Consider the following 20,909-nt stretch of genomic DNA (forward strand, 5'->3'; position numbering starts at 1 on the left):
CATGTATTTTTCAAACCTCTTTTGGAAAAAAGAATGAAGGAGAACATTAAAAAACCCACCCTGGTTTATAATTTAAAGAAAACAAAATCTTTTAAGAACCCAGTTATCAGAGGACCTAGCACACGTCACAGGGAACTTCCCGTGGGTTAAAATCACAAGAAGAAACCCTATGACACAGTTTTTAAACAGAACAGCAGAAAATGTACGTAAACGTTTTAGGTAAGGAAGAAATAGAAAGATAAGTAGCATGTGTTACTAGGGATTCTAAGCATGGTCAGTCCCACCTAGCATTTTAAAGTGATTTTTAAAACTGATACTGAAAAAACCCATAACTTACTTGAAGATCTTGCTGAGTGTCTGTGTGGCTGCTTATTTTTTTCTCTGTTCTCAGTCAAAGCACTTCCACTGGCCATGGAAATATAGTCTAAATCCGTGTCTTCTCTGCTTACAGGGCTTGCCTGGAAGCAGTGGGAGAGAATGTACACAATCATGAAACAAAATATAACATTTTCTGAATGCAGCTCACATTACCCCAAATAAACAAACAGGGTCTGTCAAACAACCTTCTTCAAAATGATACCACAATCCTTTATTGTTGCCTGGGCTGAACAAATGCACTATGTCAAAGCATTTTTGTAAATAAGAGCCGATCTTAAAATTGTGGTTTGTGATCTGAGTCAGTGCAACAACAAAAGAAAACATTTTAGTACAGTAATTTTGAAGAAAATCAATCTTGCAGATGGCTGATGAAACCTTAAACAGCTTAAGATCATTTACTGACCAGTCTATAATTTAAGTTATAGTTGAATGTCAGAGATGTCATATTGGATTATTTTCTGCAATATTTATGTTTTATCCAGGACACGTATCAGTTCAATCAGTCAAGGGCCCAGTAAGTAATTTAATCTTTTAGTTTTTTACTAATTAACCATAACCATCAGACAGCATTTTAATTATACTTTAGGTAAGAGTATTATTTTAATTATAAACTTCTAACATTCAGTGGTAGGGCATTGTGGCAGGAAACATGTTAATCTGCACATAAATATGGCAAAATAGAAATGAAAATCATATATCATTTTAGCAATGGGTCCTTGTTTCGGTAACATGTAGGGCAATGGTTAAAAATACTGACCTGGAAGATAACCACACACTGCAAATGGTACACTGTTAGTTTTTGCAGAAACAACTTCACATCTACTCAAGAAGAACTCCATTTTCTTGAAATGAAAGCTAATCAGCATCAAAAGCAGCCATCTAACAATTCTCCTGACTAGATATTGAGGACCAGTAACAATGGGGGAAAAAATGGAAACTGCAGAAGAGCAATTTGCAAAATCCCCAGTCCAGATCCTGTCAGCTGGAAGTAATGTACACAGGGACATAAATTTTCTAGTCTCTGGGCTTCAGAACTGGAGTCCAGGAGGCCGATAAGTCATTCCTCTATCTGGACTGGAAAGCCTCAGATCCTTTCAGAAAGTTGGTGTCTAACTAAATAGAGTTCATTCTTTTTTTTGTGAAAAAAGCCTCAAAACCCAAAATAACAAAACAAACAACAAAAAAGGAGATACTATACTAGTGGTAATGCCACCAACCCTTTGCACAGTGTCATAGTCGTTAGACTGCTCAATCAGGAATCGAGAGACTGGATCTCAGCTCTCTCTTCAGGGGCTCGAAGCCTGCAGCTCCTTTTTCCTCAGGAAAATGCTGTAGCCTACAACTATGGAGTTGTAGACAATTCTGGAGCAGACGATCTCCAGATTTCCTGTTCAAACCAGCTCACTGTACCAAGAGCTCCACTGCACCAACGCAGACAGGCTTTGTAGTCCAGTCTAACTTAGAGAACTTGGATGAAATGGAGACCTGTTTCATTTCTTTGTCTTTACCCAGTCACTGTTTAATGTAAAATTCATTAAAAAGTTCATGCATTTTCAAACCAACAACTCCAAAGATACAGAGCTTTTATAGTCTTCCTTAGTGACTGCATATCCTTTGTGTCAGCACAGAAAGTTTATCCCTTGTTTTCTGATGCTTGCCTGTTAAACCATGATTTAAAAGTTTTGCCTAGCACAGATAGCAGGCTGCATTATTGCTGCTATCATCAATGTTTTATTTTCTCTTTCACAGCAGTGTAATGGAACTTTGAAAAGAGCAAGTTTTATCCTGCCAACTCTTTATCTTTTAATCCTTAATATTTACTCACTTTAAGCTTGTGAGAGCTCGAATGTTCAAAATCTTTAATAATGCAATCACTGTGATGCTCAGAGAGATTCAGACCAATGGAACTGATCATTCTTATTTCCATCTAACCTGTTCCAACACACTGTAGAAGTTTTCTAATGTCCCAATTTGCAAAGACCACAGTATTTTAACAACTAACTTTTCCACAGCATTCCTGTCCAATCCCAATCATCATAGAAACTGAGGCTTCATCATCTTGTAGACAACAATATGCAGCATTACATACTAGATTTTAATAGGGCTGTACGGTTGCTGTAAAATATTTCTTATTTTCTTTCAAATAAAGATATGTGTTTTCACCCAATTACAGTCTGAGTAATATTTAAGGTTGTATTAATCACTGGAGCAAACTTAATTTCAGGTTTGTAAAGAACGTGATTGAAAGTCCTCTGAAGCTAATTAAAACCTTCCCTTTTACATTTATAGCTTAGAGCCAAAAATTTGGAAGAAATTTAAGATACGGGTACACTTTTTCAGAATGCAGTGTTGGAGTTCCATCTACAGACATCACCAGAGTTAACTCTTCAGACCTTTTGCCCTTAGTTTTACTACTATACACTTATTTTTTCAGTTAATTAAATTCATTAAGGAGGAATCTTTGTCTTAAATACAGCTCTGCATCCGAATATCTGTCTTTTCCTATGTCAAGTTATCAAGATATTCTGTAACCTTCTGATGCAAAAAGTGCTTTTAAATTCAAGTTATATCTTAATGACTTAGAGATACTGATTAATAGTGAAATGGGTAACCATCTAGCTAACTTAAATGATATACAAAGAGGAATCAGCAAGTCTATCTTACCTGTCATTCAGCAAAATCATACCTAGTACAAGTGCCTAGTTTCAACTGTAAGCCAGCATGCCTTCCTAAACGCTCTCGTAGTAGTAGTAGTAAGTAAAATCATCAAAATTATTAAGGTTGCATAATAAGGTCTTAGATTTGCTGCAGGGTTTACTCCTTAATGAGAAGGGCTAAGATTTATTGCAACTACTGAAATATAATTTTATACCTATGACAAAGAATGCCTTCAATTCTTGGAATAAGCACAAATATCAGTTAGAAAATTATATTAATCTAGTACCTTCTGAATGCAGGATCATGCAACGTATACAAACTAGATGCTTTATGATCAAGCATATGAAATATGACTAAGCTACTAGAAATGCCCAAGAATCCTTTCCTTTTCTAATTATATATATATGTATATAATTTTTTAGAAGTGTATTTTTATTTTTCAGTTTACCAGAACTTTTTGTACTTTTTGATAATGATTGCACCTAAGTGTTAACATAATTTTTGTCATGATTTCATAGCCTTTAACTGAGTTACTGTATAAAAACATTAGGAGTATGTTCACATTTCACATTTCAACCTTTAAATGTTAAGAGAACTCATGTAAATTTTAAAACTGTAATTTTCCAGACGTCTACATGTACAAACCACATCATTATTTCATTGCCTTTCTGCATTAGAGATACTTTTTATTCCTTTTGCCATTTTTTTGCCATTCTATTGCATTTTTCTTTGTATTTCATTCATGTGAACAGCTATGTAATTATGTGGCACAGCCTGTGACAGTCCCATAACATTGCCAGTTATGTGGGCACACCACATAATACTGTTGTGGGATTGCAGCAGTATTTTGTGGACAGAACTGCTTACTGTACATAAGATACAATCTACCTATGAGCACATATGCTTACCAATAATTACATAATGTGTAATTTAGATAAGATTATTAGATTATGATTTGCTCAAATTAGAACAATAACTATTTTAGACTTTACCTAACAAACAGCTGTTAGTGCTGCTGCAAACAAACCCCATCACAACAGTTTCCTGGTTCATGATTTCAGCCACTAATCTTTAACAACTAACTAAGAATTGGGCACGCCACACACCAGACAAAAAATCTTTGACAAAATCTGACTTAAAGAAAATAGCAATAGTAACATCTAAGTCTTAAAAGCATATTTTAGAAGAACACGCATATTGCACATGTGGTGAAGCTAAGGAAGACAGGGTAAAAGGGCCAAGATTGCTCAGGGTACAGAATGATACATCATCTAACTAGGAAATAATTTTTCTGCAGCACTTTACATTCAATATAGGAATATAAACCACTAATTTTGTATAGTTTGCAAGCTTTTGTCCCATTTGTTAAAGCCTCATGTTGTTATATCAACAAGAATATTGCTAATTTGGCAATAAAATTTGAAGTGTGCATAAATATGTAAGTACATAGTATAAGTTAATCAGTAGGCTCATAGTCAAAGGAACTTCTGGGTATCGCTGACACTGAGTCTTTTACTTTTACAAATCTTCACATCCTTAAATCACTCACATTCTCCTTCCTGATAGCCTACAGAACTACCCAGTTCAGAAAACTTTTTTTTTTTAAAAAAAAAATGCTGCAAAGAAAAGAATGAAAGAAAAGAGCAAAGGGCATTTTGTGATGCAAAAAGCAATAACAAAGAAATTGTAAGAGTAAGTCTGATTTTATACACTAGTTAGATACTAGGCCAACTTACTGTCTTTTAATAAATGACACTGTGGGTGCGTTAAATGATTTAGGTATGTGACTTACAGAATTTAAGAGCTTTTAAACTTGTCTGACTGACAAGAATATTTTCAGCAAATAATGCAATTAGGGTTGAACCACATTTAATTTTTTAAAAACAATTTTTAAAAGGTCGAAGCTTTAAAAAACACAGTAGCATTTGATGTCTTAAAAACAAAACCAGTATCAGATTATGAAACTGGAAACCTCTGTACACACATGGATTCTGGTGCTCAAGCATTTTCTTCTGATCTCCATCAATGGGTGACTTGATTGCCAAATAGAGACAACATTAAAGAATTATATTCAATCAAAAAAACTTCCTGGTTGCTTTTACACCAAGTATGCATTTGAAAACACCATCAAGGCATAGCTGAATTCTGCAGAATCCCACAAGGAAACAAGTTCTTACCACAAGTTGTACTTGTCTACTGTCACGTATCGCAGGATCCAACTCAGGCAGAAAACGGCAGCTGGGAAACACGTAGAAATTTCAATAAATCCCACTGCACTAGGTTCCCTAAAATACCTGGGTAGAATCTTCTCTGTAAACACTGCTTAAGTAAAAACTATACTATTTAAAATAATTCCATTGTTAAGATGCGTCAAAGTAATTAATATTAATTGACAAAGTATCAGAGTGATTAATATTAAAATGCTTTTACCTAACATTAAAATAAATTAACCAGTATTTTCTATTTCTATGCCAGAATACTAATTTAAAAATATGCATGTCAATAAAAGCCACTATGCATGAATTTTTGCATTTACTGACATAAATTACAGACAAGCTGTTACTTTACGTAGGAATAAAATAGTTTTCAGTTTCATAAATGCATCAGCTGTTGTAAACAGCATACCAGTGATCATCAAATGCAGACCAGTGGGACTTTTGCCACTTTCTAAAATGGTATGATAATCTTAAAAAAATTCAGCACATATACCAGTGCTTAGCACGCACCTGCAGAGGTAGGACAACATCTAAAAAATTTCTTTTATAAATTTTCACATCCTCTTACTTTCAAACTTCATTATACGTTCTGTTCCAGTGTTTTCTTTCAAATTAAAAGTCATGACAGCTATCTTAAACAAACACTTGGAGTGTTTGTTTCACTGTTATGGAACGTGAATGACAGATAAATATTTTCTAAGGAATATGTACTGCATATATATACTTCCTAGAGTCATTGATACAATTTAGAAACGTGGACTGTTTTTCTATACAAAACATAACAATATGCAGACCATTGCATTGCAAATTAAATACATTTTAATGAAAATAAAGTTAAAATGCTTACACTAAATCACTGCTTGCCTACTGGCGCCTTGTTTGGTTTTATTAGAAGTGCTTGGCATTGTGTCTACTAATGACTTCACTAAGATATATATTAAATTTATGACCAAAATATACTTACTATATCTTCCTGTTAGTTTAGGGAATTAGATTAACCCTTTCTTTAACCATGCTGATTTTACTTGTTTAATAACCAAAATTATACATAGAAGGAACATGTTTACAATATTTTACTAAATCATACTATGAAGATTTAAAAGTTGTGTTTATGTTTTGAAGATAAAATATAAATACATATTATCTAGTTTAAAAGTGGGATTTTTCCTTCCTTAATGAAATATAATAATATAGGTAATATTACAGTTGATCTAATTACATAAAACCACAACATATACCCATAAAGTTTTACAATATATGACGAATAAGCACTTTCCCTATATGCTTTATCACATAAAACCCACTGCATTGCAAACATAAAGCTATACAGATATTTATCATAAGATTTTGCACTGTGTATCATTTCATTATCACTGTGGAAGTTTCTGTACAATGACCACTAACCATTTCTAAAGGGTACCATGTTTGGTATCATCTGCTAGCTACAATGTCATGTTTTTTTTAGAACTATTAAGCTAGGTTTCACTTTACAAGATCAATTTAAAATAATAATAAAAAATTAACAACAATGACCTCACCACTTCATATTTTTGGAACCGGCTGCTTCATAATCCAAAAACTGTCCATGAAGCCATTGGTATGTAAAGTCTTTTCTCCTTTGTAATGTCTCATCTAATGTAGTATCCATCTGAAAAAAATCTTCTTTTTTACCTGGGAAGGAAAAAAGATATTCTTGTCTTTCATTAAAATTAAAAAATATAATTTAAAATTCCTCACATAAAAGTGAATTCCGTTTTACAAAAAAAAAAGGCAATTACTTCCTTTTCTTGCAAAAAAGTCCAAGGAACTTGAATTTCTTTACATATATTTAACAAATGCTTCTAAATTAATTGTTAATTTTATGGCTTATTTTCTCTCTTGGATTAAATATTGGCCTTCTGAAGAAGAATATTTTTATTGGGAATTATTATTCTGAGATATACATAGAAATATATATTATGCAGAAATTGTTTGTCATAGCATCTGTGAATGTTGCTTACTGTGATATCCCTAAGCTTAAAAATACACATTAATGTGTATCTAGAATTCTATTTATCAATCTATAAAGTAAAAAAAAAAAAAATCATCATTATATGAAAGAGTGGACATAAGGCATTCTTATTCCTCTGACCCATCTCACAGTGATACAATTTATAAGGACACTTTAAGTGCACTTTCTGATATTGAATTTCAAAACATTCGTATACATAAAGGATGGTATTTGTCACAAATTACTATATATTTTTGTATCACACAAGACACCCAAAGACAGAGAAGAAAACAGTGATGCTATGAAAAAACCCTGTACAATTCTGGATATTCTTCAGTTTTTGGGACCAGTCTGGTTCATACCAGATATATTTGAAGCATAAGAAAGAGAATAGCAGAATTGAAAGAGCTTGCAGAAAATTAACATTGGCGCATGGGGGTATTAATAGAACAAAACTTTTTTGTTTTCTGTCCTTATACATCAAATTTATAGGTTATGTCTTTTCGGCACCTTTGACTCAATGCATTTTATGAGACAGTGGAAAATTTCATTTTTATTTTGTACATAACTATTTTGGTTTTCTCTTTAATTTCATTTTAGATTACATTGAATTATCTTCCCTGTGACTAGTTATTCCTTTTTTTCCTTTCAAAGATTTTTCTTTCTCTCACTGATAGGCCAGTTCAGCAGCTACTAGAAGTTCCTTAGTAAACTGCAGGAAAATACCTGTCCTTTTGCACATGAACCAGCAAAGAATGCAGGTCACTCCACTTTGCACTGTCCATTTGCCCACCATAAATGACTTAACTATCAACAACTATATTGGGGCAGGAGGGGATGTCAGAACTGCCTTTGAGGTGAATGGTTTTCTCATACTCCTTAGTTTAAGCCTCAGTTTCATTCATTCAACATAAACTGAAGTTACAGTTCACTAACTCACCTTGTAAGAGCTTACTACATTATCTGTAGTATTTTTAAAACTTTTCCTTTTGTAAAAAATATAATTTGCTTTTCATAAGCTACAACATTTAGGCCCTTACTTGCATTTCACCTGGCATTGCAGTGAGCTCATCGTTTTCATCTTTTAGTTCTATTGCTGAAGTATGATAGTTTCTTATTTCTTAGTCTGAACTGTGAATGTCTTTTGGTTGTGGTTATCTTGGTATAGAGAATACCCATTCAGACCAAATCCTTTCCTTAGGCTGAAGGTGTTGAATTGCCAAACCCATAATTAACCTATTAAAATTAGTCCTAGTACAGAACCTGAAGTCATATGTCTTTCTTGTGAGTCACAGACTAGAATTTAGGCAGAACTGATGTGAAGAACCTCCTTAGGAAGACTGAAAAAGGAAAAGTGTGGGTGGACAGTCACTGTACGAACTGAAATGAGGTTGTGAGAGTTGACTAAAAACGTTGAGTAGTGAACTGGTCAGTCAGTGCCAATTATTACCATCATCTGCCTTGATTAAAGTGTGAGACATTTCTCCTTTTTGAAGTTTATGATATTGTCTTCCCCTGCTCTTGGTTCTGGAGTAGTTTTCTTAGTACTACACTTTGAAAATGTGTAGGCTTCAAGTCTGCAACTACACTGGTACCCTTGTAGTTCCCCAGGTGAAGAAGATGCTGATTTATAACAGGAGTAAGAAATGTGCTGCATGGCTTCATAAGATCAGTCCTGGAGACCGAGCCTTCTGCTTTTTAGCATATGTTCTCCAATGAGGAGTAATTCCTCAAGAAATTATCTTTAGATTTTTTTTTAAAGTCTGTATTTACAGAAAAGTTGGTCTAATATTGCCATCTTATTTAGGAGAATTAGTTCTTCATATTAAAAGGATCAGTATCATTTATGCATTTGTTAAAATGTTTATTACCTTTTTCCCACAATAAAATGGAAATCTATGTAGATATTTAAAACCAGTAATAGAAGTCATATCTGAGTCTGTGTGTCCACAACGGTCAAAAGAAGATGCACATACAATAAGCTATGCCAAAACTTACAAGAAACTTTTAACTTGGTAAGCTATTTTTCCAAAAGGATTTTTAATAATTTACCTTATTCGAAGTTTAAATTTTTGTGTGAATTAGTGAAATACAGCTGGATTTATTTAATAAAATTTTACTTTATATTTATTTTTATTTATTTTTGCATGTCAATATTGAAGAATTATTGAAACAAGAAAGTGACCAAGATAAAAGTAGATGCAATAGTTTTGGTTGGGTTTTCTTTTTTTCCTCTGCTTAAAATCATATATACTATTAAACAGAGTATTTTTATTCCGTATCAGTGACAACAGTGGCCTTTTTTTCTCAAATGGGCAAACAATTCAATAATTTGTTTAATAAAGCTGGAGAAAAATGTATTCTGTTTTCTTATTCAGAACATATCCATAGTCTTGCTTTTTAATAGTAATATCTCTCTTTTAATTCTTATGAAAAAATACTATGCTATGAATTAAAACACAGCATTACCACTCTTCTTTTCCACTTATGAACATCATGTGTTTGAGGATCTGGTGTATCAGTATCATTAACATGCATTTGCTTGATAGCTCTCTTAAATTAGGGCTTTGGATTTTTTTTAAAACCTGGACCTGATTTTGTAGAAGTACTAACACTCACAAATTCCACACAAGTTCCAAGGAGCTGTAAGCATTCTGCATCTTTGAAATAGATCAGACCTATAATCTTTAATTGTTAAACCCAGACAACTCTTAGAATATCAAAGAAAAAAGGATCACATCAAAGAAGGCACAACTCTGTCAAAAACCAAATTATTCTCAGAGGTATTTAAAGTATCATACCCTCATTAGGTTATCACTTCTAAGCTTTCAATCTTTTTGACTTTTACATGACACACACGTTAATAATTTAAGATTGTAATCTTAAAGTCTTACATTTGGCATTAATACAGTAATGATTTTTAGGTGTTGCCAATTAATCATCCAGGCATGTATTATGCACTTAGCCCAGATCCATTTCAGCTTTCAGGGGCACCTATTGCCTTTTTCCTACAAAATTTGGGCATCAAAGTTGAGAGATCTTACTCAGATGAGACTGGGCACCTGAAAAGTCCTTGGAACTGAACATTACAGCAAAATAAATACTTTTCCAGGTCCACAAATCAACATGCAAACCCATAAGAACCTGAACTTTGGGATCCAGAAAAACGTCATGCTCTGCCTGTCAAGTTAATTTTCTGGGTAGGCTCTGATACAGCATGACTCACATTCTGTTTAATATATGGATGCTACTTATGCACTTTAAATTAGACTATATCTGGGTAACTCATTAAGTGAGCTAAGAATCTGTGTGCTACTTCTGGTGAAGTGCCCATAGTTCTAGATAGGGTCATTTTTTTCTCATAGGTGTTTCTTTAACATTGAATGCCTCTTGTGCCCTCACATGTAGCAGCTAGCTTTAAAAAGAGGACTGAGGCATTCCCAGAGGGAATGGCTTGTCATATGGAAACCAGAGACTCAGCAGGCTAAGGAGTACCTCAAAACCTGTTTCCCACTGCCTAAGGAGTACCCCTTACCCACATTCAGAGTGCCTTACACCCACAATACCCAATTTATATACAAAAAGCAGGAAGATGGTTACACAATATCTAAGTTCAAGGTGATCTATAAGATTCTGCATTTTGATTTTCAGATTCCATGCCCAGGAAATACCAATCCTGATTGTTCCAAATACTAGATAGCTACTGAATTCTTTGTCACTTTATCTGCAAGGGGATGCTAAGGGACCTAATTCAACATGGTGATTTCTTTTCCAATTCTATTTGTTGACGATGGGAAGATAAAAGGTCTGTCTTTAATATGTCATATGTTTCTTGAAACAGAGAACTGTGCAGAGAAGTCTGCACTCTATCCAACCTTTTACAGTTAAATTTTGTGTGTAGAGGATGATTTAATTCACTTCAAACTTGCTTCATACAGAGTACAATACAAATAAAGTAAGAGTCTAAGAAAACTAAGACCTACAATCTGAAAGAAAAGCTTGGAATTTCTTCAGCATTCTAAGTTTTCCTCCCTTAATATAAAAAATCTGTGACCAGAGTTAATTTTCTCAGTATGTATTCTGGAAATGGTGCTCTTAATATTGGAATTTAGTAGCTGAGTTTGGGTATAAAATGAATGCCTATGCTGTTAATACAGGGAATTTTTTCTTATCTGCTAGTATTCTATAAATTACTGGTCAGTGATATGTATTAGGAGACTGTGTACATCTCAGGGTCGGTAAGTGTACAAACTCTTAAAAAAGAATATTCTGAATGAAACTTAAAGTATGTATATATACCCTCTGAGGATTTTTATAATTTATCCCATGTCTTCTATAAAGTTATCTTATAATACACATCAATAAATAATCTTGAATTTTCAGGCCTAAAATACAACTTTTAATCTCATTTCCTCCTTATGTTAGTCAACAAACAAAATGGCATTGTTTCTGTTACAATCTGTGTAATACACACAGAAGACAAAGCCAGAACAACATGAGTAATAACATTGCTACCAAGGCAAGAAACTGAAGAATTTGGAAACAGACAGGGAAATAGCAATAATAAAAATCCCACAACACCACCCCTCACACACACTTCTACCCCAACACTCACCCAGAAACTTATAGTAGAAACTAAGAGAAATGAGGAATTTCTTCACTTCTGCAAAAATCTTGATACATCTGTCAGAAGTCACTAAATACACCTAAGCATCACACAGAAATCATTGCATGCTTTAAGTACTGCTTTTGGAAAAGAGTGGTATGTAGAGAGGTCTTCCTCTATTCCATGAATACATTTACATTAGCAATATACATAAGACCTCTAGACAGTTGGTAGTGTCATGTGGCAGTAACACACACAGAGTTCTGTTCACCTAAAGTTATAGCATCTTCAGATAATACATATTTATTTACACCTCAGGTCTGGTATTTTCAGATAGCGAAACACATACATTTCTTCCTTAAAAAGACCAACTTGTTTGTGAAATAGCTATACCATATGGATCAGTTAATTTTAGATGTTATTTTTTCATTCAAGTAACTTTTTGACTAAATCAACTTCCATCCTTAGGACTAGAATCAATGAAATAAAATCATTTATAGCAGTGTCTGAGTGAGTTCATAGTCAAATAAATAGTGAAATACAGGATTTTTTCACAAGAATACCAAATCAGGATATGAACTGCAAAATTTCTTAATGCTTGAAAATGCATTATTAATTACATCACAAAGACTTTTGGACATAGGAGTGCTGATCAACCCACAAGAGTGCGTAATTCAAAAAAAACCTCCTTCCCTTCTCTAATCTCTTCAGCTGCTATTGTAATCATCATCTCCTTTTTACCACATGACTGTTCTTGACCTCACCCTCACACTCATTCTTTCTTCATCGAATCCAGGTATCCACTACACTCTCAGTTAAGAACATAGTCTTTATTTTGGCTGTCCTTTTTTCTCCCTGTTTTCATTTCTATTTTTTGCTGTCTTTCACACTGTGCTCTACTCCTGGGTGATTAACACCAGTAATAAAGCTTCTCCTACTTAGTTCATCCTGCTTCAGTGGTTACCACATTTCAGCCAGTGCTTTCTGTGTTATCTCTTTGATGTCTTATTATTAGATTATGCAATAGCTGAACCCTTTCATTGAGATTCCTAAACCACTAAAACTGTACAAATTCCAGCTTCTGAATTCAAGAAAAACAGGATTTCATACTTGAGCCTTCCCACACATTCTTTTCTATTTTGCTACTTGTTCCTGTGTCTGCAGAATATACCCCCATTACTATTTATTAGTGGTAATTAGTATTTATCCCTAGCTTATTGATTATGCTCAATTTGTTCCTTTGCCCACACTGAAGCAAATCTAAGTCTTACTTAATCTTCAATGGTGTAATTTTAAGACACCTCATTTAAAGTTATTTAAATACACTGCAAACTACTACTCCAAATTAAATTATGTGTTTTACTTTTCTTGTGAACATGGTCGATTTTCCTTTGAATTGCTTCATAAGCTTAACTTTTCTGGCACCGACTTCAAGGCAGCATTTACCACTGGTCCTTCCAATTTATCCAACTTTTGCAACTTTCATGGGCTGTCGCCGCTTTCTGTACTCTGCCACTTGTGCTAAACATGGTTTATCATTTATCTTCTGTAACTTCCTTCATATCAATTTAATTTCACGATACTTCCTTAGACATACACCATCTTCCTGAGTTAATCAATAAACCTAAAGCTTATTAATGACGGCTCTGATTTGATTTGGGTAGTAAATCTTGGGATAAGAACTTGAACATTTATTCGGAAAAAGTATAGGGAGGGATAATAACAATAATAATCTAAGAATAGGTTGTTTGGGTCAATTAAAAGTGAGTCATAGAGGTGGAAAGAAAAAATAAAGGAACAGTAGCGCAATGGGTTAATACGGGTCCAAACTGACTAATAAATTGTATGAGATTCCCTTGTCCACCAAATAAGTAATTATTTATTTTACAAAATGACACAGAAACCAAAAGATATATTATACCATTTGATTAAACTAGTTAATTTTGTACCATTTAAACCACTACACTTAGAGTTATGTAGGCTGTTCAGACACATTCATATCAAGGAAATGCTCAGCAAAATTGGTTTATTTCTTCAGAATTCAACAACAGTCTCTTAACACTGGAATTAAACATACAGTTGGGGTTATTTATTTTAACCTCAGCGAATGACAAAGACCATGTGATTTTTTTTCTCCACAGAAACACAGAAGAAAAAGAATAAACTGCACAAACATTTCAAAATGTTAAGATTATAATTTCTCTGAAACCTTCCAAATTTGGAAATGCAAATATCAAGATAGTGACTGTACCTATGATTTTGCATTTATTATTTTTTAAAATGAAATGCTATATAGTTACCGATTGCACTCAGGTGAAATGTATTATCTCTTCTGGGTATTTTGGTTTGTACTAAAGCAAATATTGAAGGCACTGAAACATCAAGTTCTTCAGTCCCAGTACGTTGTACCCTTATCTAGTAGTAACAGTATAACAAACAGCATGACTATTTGGATATCCAGAAATTTTAACATCGGATTTATTTTACTCAAGAATAAGGGTAAAACAAGCAACAACAGATAGGATGAAGGGTATATATAATGAAAAGTTCAATATCTCAGCACCTACCAAATAGAGACGTGTACTGAGCTTCCTCAGGTTCATAAAACATAAAAGTAAGTTGTGTTACAACTAAATAGAATAGACTAACATTTCTCACTGCAGCCACCCAAGGGCAGCCTTGTTTTATGTATAGACTGGGGAACAACATGAAAGAGCTTCATGTTTGAAAAAATAATTTGGTTCTTTCTTAAAAAACACACAAACACCCCCCACCCCCCCCCCCCCCGCAAACCTCACAAACTCTACAAAAATGGATAAACTACAAGGATAATATTCAGCTGACATGCACACAGAGATGAATTCCTGATTTACTGTACTTCCTGTAATCAGCACCTTACAAGATCACCTCAGGCTTTTAGAAGAAAAAGTATATGAGGAAGCTTTCAGCACTATGATGTACTTCAACACTATTCTTTTGCGTAGTCTTCAATGAACAGGGTGTTCTGTACACTACCCGCTTCAGCCACTCACTATGGGCAAATACCATCAACAGCACTGCTGAGAAGTAAATCTGGAGTATAGCCAACAGTAATCCAGAGATCTTTGGATAGTCAAGGCCCTTGAAGAACCAAAGAAATCAAGAAGGAGTAAAAAGTGGTATGTTCAATGTTGCAATGCTTAGTTATCTATTAGTAAATGTAAGGAATAAATAAAATGAAGTAAACTGAGCCTATTTTGTTTATCCTTCCTTCCTTCCTACTCTCACACAATTTCTGCCGCATCCTCCAAATCTGCCTACTACAGACCCTAACTCTGGTTCTTCACATAATCTTTTGGAATTAACAAATCCCCAAATTATGGATGTTTTCATACAGGGATTGTATATTGCTCAGGAGAAAATTTTTTTACAGAACCTTTTCATAGATTTTATTTCTATACATTCCCAGTTCTTGAGATTAACTGACAGAAACAATTAAGAACTTGAACAGAAGTGTTTAGTTGCCCAGTAATGAAAATGCATTCCCAAGCAAGAAAAGATTATCACCTCATATGGAGTCCGAGACACAGGAATACCTTTCTCTAAATTCAATAAACCAAGGAAAATGATTTAAGACATCAGATCTTCTAAAGGAATTCTCAAAAAAACAAATACAAAGGAACACTTTGTAAGAGTGCAGGAGGTCTAACTACTATGTTGTCCCCTATCAAGAGGGCAAAAAATATGAAATACAATAAATGTTATTGAGTATGACAACCATTAAAGTAGGTTTTGTTTGTATTGAAGGACTTAAAAGCACGAGAAAAGGAAAAAAATCCAAACCCAACAAAAGATTTGTTAAAAATAACAATTTGAGTTTGCTATGTGACAAGAAGATACATATGCCAAATGTAAAAAAAAAAAAAAAGAAAAAGAAAAATCATTGCTCAGAAGCAGCATGATGTTAGTCAGTAAAGCTGACCTACACCATGCTAATAGTTGCCTTCTTATTTTAGTGAACTAATTAAAATATAATTTTGCATCACAGGTTGGGAATGTACATTAAAAAATTCTATGTTTACTTTTGATAATAAACATTTTTTCTAGATAATTGTCTGAATAATATGTCAAATTGATTTTAAGAATTCGTCTTCATCAACACAGGTGATGTACATGAGTACCATATGTAATAGGTATTTATCAATGCAGAGTAACACTGAAAGTGAAATTATTGTATTAATGTCAATATGTAGTTCAGTTATGAATACCTATGAATTGGTTATTTATTCTATCTATTATCCATACATATAATTTTCAATTTAGTAGTGTTTTATTTTATGTGGGTGGAACAATTTCTGTTTTACTTTCTGATGTTGACTTGACGTACCTGTTGCTATTCAATGAAGGCACTGTGGCAACAATTCACAGCTTTGCTGGTGCAGTGATGCGTAACAGCAGAACTGCTCTACATTGTCAAATATACACACAAAGTCTACACAGACTAAGAGCAAGGCTGCTGTTTAATTTACTTTATAGTAAAACCCAGAGGTACCACTGAAGATCAGGCCTGTCAGTATGCCAAGTATTGTATAAACAAGGCTTGATTTAATGCTCATTGAATTCAGTGGAAAAAAAGTCTCAGATAGACACAGTTCTTTCTCTTAAGTGTCTAGATCTGAAGTGAGTTAATCCCCAAGTGGGTACAGTTCTTATATATTTACATCCAGCTTAAAAATAACCATAAATACTAAACTTACAAGCAACTATAAATAAATATAGACATAAAAGACTCCTTCTTCTTATTAAGTTATACTTAATTGGTTGATACATCATTGAAGAAAATAAACAATAAGAAATTCCACTCTCTTATGGATCTATTAAGAAAAAAAAAAAAGGAATTCCACTTGTAAGGAAGGACAGGTAAAAAAAAAAGCAAAACAAACCCACAATTTGCCTGCAAATTGTTCCAGCTTACGTCTTAATTCTTATGGCTCAAAGAGCTTAGTAATGTTATTAATTTCTTGATTAATAGGACTGAAATTTTCCACCTGTAAACACATAATAAATATAATAACTGAAACACAGTATATAATTTTAGAGACACCAACACATATTCAGGAGTATTCAATCCCACTGTAATCAAACTGAGGTAATTATCTTGACTTTGAAACAGTTATAGTAACAACAGCACAGCTTTATTCTATCCATGCAGAGAAGGTTTGAATGATTTACCTCACTGAATAAAGAAATCAGAGTTGAAAATTGAATAAACTACCCCAAACTTCTGTTCTTTTACGGAATTTTGTTGAGACCTTTATTTATTTTTTTTTAATGAGACTATGAAAAAACCAAACACCCACTCCTACTAATTCAATCTTCTTTAAGCTTGCTTGCACACATTTTATTCTGAGAGTAGGTGTGTTTAAATTAGTTTCTTTTTTATTAAACTTTTAAGATAAACTTCCTATGAAACTGTCCAACTCATTGACATATACATATATATTTCTAAACACATATATAAAAAAATCGTTTACAATGGAGGGAACAAGTTAAATACCACAATGATTCTGAATAGATGAATTTTCCTCATGTGCATTCTGTTTGTATTTGCAATAGCCTGCCAGATAGCCATAACTAATTAACTTAAAAGTATAATTTGTTTTATCTGCTGCCTAACAACAGGTAAAAGAGATGCTCATTCCTAATTTTTCTTGTTTGCAGCTAATTATCTAAGCCTCAGAAAATAGCATAGGAATCTACAGAGTGTTAAGCACTCATTCAAAAAGGAGTGAAACCCCATAAATTCTGATTAGGTAAGCAAACTCTCACTTGAGATTAAGGAACTTCAATAGCTAATCTTACACTATTTACACCAGAAGGGAACATATGGTTACATTATGAGTTTTACAACTTTATAGGCTAAATAAGGCTATTAATTTTTTCTTAATTTACATGGGATTTTGTATATGCCCAAATATGTATGTGATTCATTTCTTTATCAATATAGAAACTAAATATGCTTTAACTGGCTAAACCAAGATTTTACTTCCACTGTAACAGTCACTGTCATGAAGAAGAATGAACAGCATTTCACTGTCAAGTTTGAATGTAACAAGAAAATACATCCTTTTTGCCTTATATCCGAGAACTTGTTTTATAAGAAAGATTCTAATAGTGTTTCCATTTCATACAAGATGTAATAATTTTAACACAGTCATGTGGAGTGAAAAGGTGAACAGAATTCTTCAAAACAGTTGAAGAAATAAATATCAAATGGTAATATTTACAGAAAATATTTTAATTCACCTACAAAAATGAGCACAAAACATTTTTGTTTTACAGCAAAATTTTTCTGCTTTCCTGAAAAGATAAATACATAGATAAGAAGCAGTATACAGAGGTTAGAAAAGGAGAGAGATATCTGCAAAGAAAATACAAAAAATGTGTGTAAGTAAATACAGGAACTTGTCTGTAACTTTCACCACAGTTCTTGAAACTCTCTTTCAAATCTTTGAACTTCTCCATAATCTGGTTCAGTGAATGCATCAAGTGATAGTAAAACTGGAGAAATGTCTGAATAGCATCAACATCCTCAAGGCAGCCAGGTCTCTGAACAGACTCTCCTTCATGATTCTGGCTAGGAGAGGAGGAAAACAGGAGACAAGAATGCAATGATGTAACAAAATAGTTACTTAGAAAAAAAAAGATACATCATTTTCAATGATATTTAAAAAATCTCAATTCTACTCACCTTCTTCTGTATTCCAAACAGATTCTTCACCTTTCACCTGACTAGTCCTGAAGAGCTACTTCTCACAGTGCTCTGGGTGCTCATCAGTACTATCTCCTTGTGCAAGTGTATTAATTATGCAGGGGAAAAAAAAGGAGATTTGCCCCAACCACTTCTATAGTGAACAAACGTAGTTTTGATGGAAAGACACAGAAACAGAACACTCTTGTAGGGGAAATAAAATGAATTTCAAAGTAGGGAATTAGGATGATGCATGGATTACATGCATGCTGAGTAATATAGTGAAATAATAGTAACTATTGGTTCAAAGGTATAAAACCCCCAAATCCCAAGCAGCCGTAACTGTGGAAGAAGCAACTTTAAAAATTTATTCCAAGTAAGCTTTTATAAATATTTCCATTTGCAATAAATTAAATATGTTTGGAAAGAGAATTTTGGATACAGTGCACACAACTCACATGGCATGATGACAGCCTATACAGTGTTTTAGCATATGTAGAGCAGACTACGAGTAGAGTCTGACAAAACCTAAGAAGGCAGACCTGGCTAAGAGTCAGGAGTCACGCTTATTAAATTGAACTCTCAGGGGTATCATGCAATCAGAGGTCACAATCGAGGCAACAGAAGCAATGTCACGATATCAGAGAAAGGGCCAATTCAGACCTGCTCCCTGACAGGCAGTGAGGTCACGGCTTGCGGCAAATAACTGTATTAAAAGGGAATATTCTCTGCACACTTTTAGAACTGTCATCTGAACAAACAAAGTCAGGTCATTGGTAGGTTAAATCAGAACTTTCTGCCTTAGTAGCACATAGCTTCCTTTCTTTTTACCTTTGCTGCTAATTTCTCAATTACAAAATATACAACAGCTACTAAAGCAAATTTAACTTTGAAATACACAATAGTGTTTAAATTCCCCCCTTTTAAAAGTTTCGTTCTATCTTTGACAAAAGATATCCCTTGTCTGTTCAAAAACTGCAATTTACTAAGCTTGCATCATATTAAAAAACTGTAGATATGCAAGAATTTTAGGGAAATGACTTTCCACAATCAAGTTCTTAGTAAGCCTGATACTTAATCTTCATTTAGAAACAAAAAAAACCACCCCCAAAACAAACAAACAAACAAACAAAATTATCAGACAATTATTAATAATCTGCTTGTTTAACAATGATTATGAAATTGAAATGTTCTGCTTTTGCCTTGCTCCATAGATTTCTTTATCTCCTTACTGGGGCAAGGTTATCTACAAGATTCTAAAAATGTAGCAATGTATTAAATTATAACCATGTTGGATTAGTTAAACTGACAATAAACTTGCAAAGGAAGAACTATTCTAGACTGTCATAAATAAAATTTTATTCAAAATTATTATCTCCGTATGCAGGGATTGCTTAGGAAAAAAATACTTTTATAACTGGTAAATTCAGTATTTCTACCTATTTTATACAGAAATGCCACATAACATATCTGCAGTCAATACATAATTACAACACATACCTACAAATTTAAGACAACTACTAAAATATTTCTGTATTGCACATGGTGAGAACTGAACTGTAAATTATGAAGTTGGGAAGTTGTACATTACAGAAATAACAGAGCATAGAAGTTACATAGCTATCACTTCATGTTTATACTTTTTTATTAAAATATATGAGTCACTTCAATTCCTTGTGAAATCCTCTAAGACTACCATACATACTATTTTATAGACTACATCAAATCTATAAAAGGTATAGGACTTTGCTATAAGAGTTAGTATTGAGCAGCATACAATTTTTAGCACCTAGATTTCAATTTTCTAGTCATGCTTTAATGGTTTGATTGAAAATCGTTGCACTTTACCAAAATATATTATGTATATGAACATTATTAGTTATAAAAAAGAAAGACACTTCAATATATGTTCAGTATTAAACACATGAAAGTGGAATGCTGTAGATTTTTGACCTTACTAATAGAATTAATTCTCTCTAACACCATAGTTCCCATTACAGATTAGGAAAAAAAATAAAATTATTGTAAGTAACTTTTATACATTACATTTTCAAATAAAATAAAAGCTCTGGGGTAAAAGCCTTCTTTTAATTCATCTCTGAAAATAGGTGGAGGCATTGCTATTAAAATGTGTAGCTACAGGAAACATTTATTTAATTGTCGTTTAATATGTATCACATTGTCCAACTGAAACAAGATTTGTACTTATGAAATATTTCTAACAATGCGTTATATTCCTTGTTCACAGCTCTGTACCAAGTGGAAATTATTTTGCAAGATGAACATTCATGACACCTCTATTGACAGACTACACACTTTCTGTGCCCTATG

General features: G+C 33.3%; 1 protein-coding gene across 1 annotated transcript in view; it reads right to left on the reverse strand.

Annotated features, from left to right (window-relative positions):
- LRRIQ1 (leucine rich repeats and IQ motif containing 1) overlaps window positions 1-20,909 on the reverse strand; it is a gene marked incomplete at both ends in the record, with an annotated part of 104,665 nt that overhangs the window by 14,625 nt on the left and 69,131 nt on the right. Inside the window, 3 exons of the mRNA XM_084268803.1 lie at window positions 338-458; window positions 5,214-5,274; window positions 6,791-6,923. Coding sequence (XP_084124929.1) covers window positions 338-458; window positions 5,214-5,274; window positions 6,791-6,923 — 315 coding nt within the window. The remainder of the gene's footprint in view (window positions 1-337; window positions 459-5,213; window positions 5,275-6,790; window positions 6,924-20,909) is intronic.

This window comes from Gallinula chloropus (genome assembly GCF_964237585.1).
Source record: "Gallinula chloropus genome assembly, chromosome: 1".
NCBI lineage: Eukaryota > Metazoa > Chordata > Aves > Gruiformes > Rallidae > Gallinula > Gallinula chloropus.